Source organism: Lepus europaeus, chromosome 12, assembly GCF_033115175.1.
Source record: "Lepus europaeus isolate LE1 chromosome 12, mLepTim1.pri, whole genome shotgun sequence".
NCBI lineage: Eukaryota > Metazoa > Chordata > Mammalia > Lagomorpha > Leporidae > Lepus > Lepus europaeus.
This window is the reverse complement of record NC_084838.1, coordinates 14,440,078-14,442,795: the sequence shown is the minus strand read 5'-3', so window position 1 is coordinate 14,442,795 and position 2,718 is coordinate 14,440,078. Positions and strand designations below refer to the sequence as shown.

Here is a 2,718-nt window from a genome sequence, read left to right as displayed (position 1 = left end):
TCCCTCCCACTCGCACCCCTCCCATCTCCCGCTCCCTCTCCCATTCCATTCACATCGATTCATTTTCAATTATCTTTATATACAGAAGATCAGTTTAGTATATATTAAGTAAAGATTTCATCAGTTTGCACCCACACAGAAACACAAAGTGTAAAATACTGTTTGAGTACTAGTTATAGCATTACTTCACATTGGACAACACATTAAGGACAGAGATCCCACATGAGTAGTAAGTACATAGTGACTCCTGTTGTTGATTTAACAATTTGACACTCTTGTTTATGGCGTCAGAAATCTCCCTAGGCTCTAGTCATGAGTTGCCAAGGCAACAGAAGCCTCTTGAGTTTGCTGACTTCGACCTTATTCCGACAGGGTCATAGTCAAAGTGGAAGTTCTCTCCTCCCTTCAGAGAAAGTTACCTCCTTCTTTGATGGACCGTTCTTTCTACTGGGATCTCACTTGCAGAGACCTTTCATTTAGGTTTGTTTTTTTTTGTTGTTGTTGTTTTGTTTTGTTTTTTTGTTTTTTGTTTTTCTTTTTTTGCCAGAGTGTCTTGTCTTTCCATGCCTAAAATACTCTCATGGGCTCTTCAGCCAGGTCTGAATGCCTTAAGGGCTGATTCTGAGGCCAGAGTGCTATTTAGGACATCTGCCATTCTATGAGTCTGCTGTGTATCCCACTTCCCATGTTGGATCGTTCTCTCCCTTTTTGATTCTATCAGTTAGTATTCGCAGACACTAGTCTTGTTTGTGTGATCCCTTTGACTCTTAGACCTACCAGTGTGATCAGTTGTGAGCTGAAATTGATCACTTGGACTAGTGAGATGGCATTGGTACATGCCACCTTGATGGGATTGTATTGGAATCCCCTGGCATGTTTCTAACTCCACCATTTGGGGCAAGTCCAATTGAGCATGTCCCAAATTGTACAATTCAATTTCTGAATTTTTGTCCCAAATTGTACATCTAAGTCCAATTTTTATCTTTTTCTATATACTACTGGCTCCGATCTGGCACCTCTGATTGGTCAACCATGCCTTCATTCCCTGGGTAATTGAGAAAGTCTATATCTAGCTTTTTCAGCTTCTATACTGTGAAGTGAATTTTTTTTTTTAATCAAGATTCATAAAGTAGCCGGCGCTGTGGCTCAACAGGCTAATCCTCCCAGTCGGGGTGCCTGATTCTGTCCCAGTTGCCCCTCTTCCAGGCCAGCTCTCTGCTATGGCCCGGGAATGCAGTGGAGGATGGCCCAAGTCCTTGGGCCCTGCACCTCATGGGAGACCAGGAGAAGCACCTGGCTCCTGCCTTTGGATCAGCGCCGTGCGCCAGCCACAGCGCGCCGGCCACAGCAGCCATTGGAGGGTGAACCAACGGCAAAGGAAGACCTTTCTCTCTGTCTCTCTCTCTCTCTCTCTCACTGTCCACTCTACCTGTCAAAAAAAAAAAAAAAGATTCATAAAGTAGCAATCTCTCAAAGCACAGAAAGAGGATTCAGATGTAGGGCACACAACAGCATGACTAGAGGATAAAAGTGCCTATAAAATTCTCTAATTGTTTTAACTGTGTTCATCTCATCTGCTTCACTGATTTGGGATCTCCTTTAGGGGAGTGTCCATGCTTTCTTGCTCCCTGTAAACTCAGCCATGACTGACGGTCCTGGCCACATACTCCCTGCTCAATAAATTCTTGTTGACTTCAGTCTAGTTCATTCTGCAAAGGTCACTTCACTTGGCCTTACCTGAAAGACGATTTTCAAATGTAAAATATGGATAGCTTGGCCCTGAAGTCAGGAGCATCTGCAGGATAATCATGTCATCTGCCCATGTAGAACCTCTGGGCATGGGGAAGCTTTCTGGGATAGGAGCAGATATGAAATGGAAGCTGCCACCTTACACATTCCTATCATTTCTCAGGAATTTATTCATTTTAGGGAAGTAGAGAAGAAACTCATGTCTTTTTTTTTTTAATAGCTGTAGAAGTCCTGGTCCCTCATTTCGGCTGCTCCCAGGCCCACTGCTCTGGGGTCAGAGTTTTCTGCTCAAATGCACGGATGTGCGGGAGCTCTTCCGCTAGGCACTCGTTTACCAGCCAGTGTCTCTGAAGCAATGGCTTCTCCTCGAACTTGGTGGACACCACCAGGACTCGGAAGCTGGTGGTGCAATGGTTCAGAGTCGTGTCCTCCACCTCCACGTGCTCCGCTTCCAGGTCATGCTGCAGCTTCTCTTGGAGGTGGTGGGAGCTCAGCTCCATTGCCACAGCCCAGAGTGGGTGACAGCCCAATGGGGACAGAACTCCACTTCCTACCAGCCACCAGGCCTTTTGCCGAAACTCATGTCTTGAAAATGCATTTGAGCAATCCACTAAGAGGATAGGGTAATCACTATATATCCAGAAAACTACTTAAGAAATCTGCTGGGGGGGGGGTGTTGTGGGGTAATTTGCAATGCCAGCATCTCATATGGGCACTGGTTTGAGTCCCATGGCTGCTCCATTTCCAATCCAGCTCCCTGCTAATGCACCTGGGAAAGCAGCAGAATATGACCCAAGTCCTTGGGCCCTTACATCCACACGGGGGACCTGGAAGAAGTTCCTGGTTCCTGGGTTCAGCCTGGCCCATCCCTGGCCATTGTGGCCATTTAAGAGGGAACCAGGGAGCCAGCAGTGTAGTGTAGCAGGTAAAGCCACCACCTGCAGCGCCAACATCTCAAATTCATGCTGG

The 2,718-nt window shown here is 46.4% G+C and overlaps 1 protein-coding gene across 2 annotated transcripts; it reads right to left on the bottom strand.

Moving 5' to 3' along the window:
• Positions 1–1,988: 1,988 nt before the first annotated feature.
• LOC133771170 (bolA-like protein 2) lies at positions 1,989–2,264 on the bottom strand. Of its 2 annotated transcripts, XM_062206912.1 has the most exons (2): positions 2,184–2,249; positions 2,038–2,148 (listed from the first exon to the last, which is right to left on the bottom strand). In XM_062206912.1, exons 1-2 carry the CDS (start codon positions 2,247–2,249, stop codon positions 2,038–2,040), a joined length of 177 nt encoding a protein of 58 aa, XP_062062896.1. The 2 variants fall into 2 exon arrangements, with proteins under 2 accessions (XP_062062897.1, XP_062062896.1); XM_062206913.1 differs by having other exon boundaries at positions 1,989–2,264.
• Between the last annotated feature and the right edge of the window lie 454 nt (positions 2,265–2,718).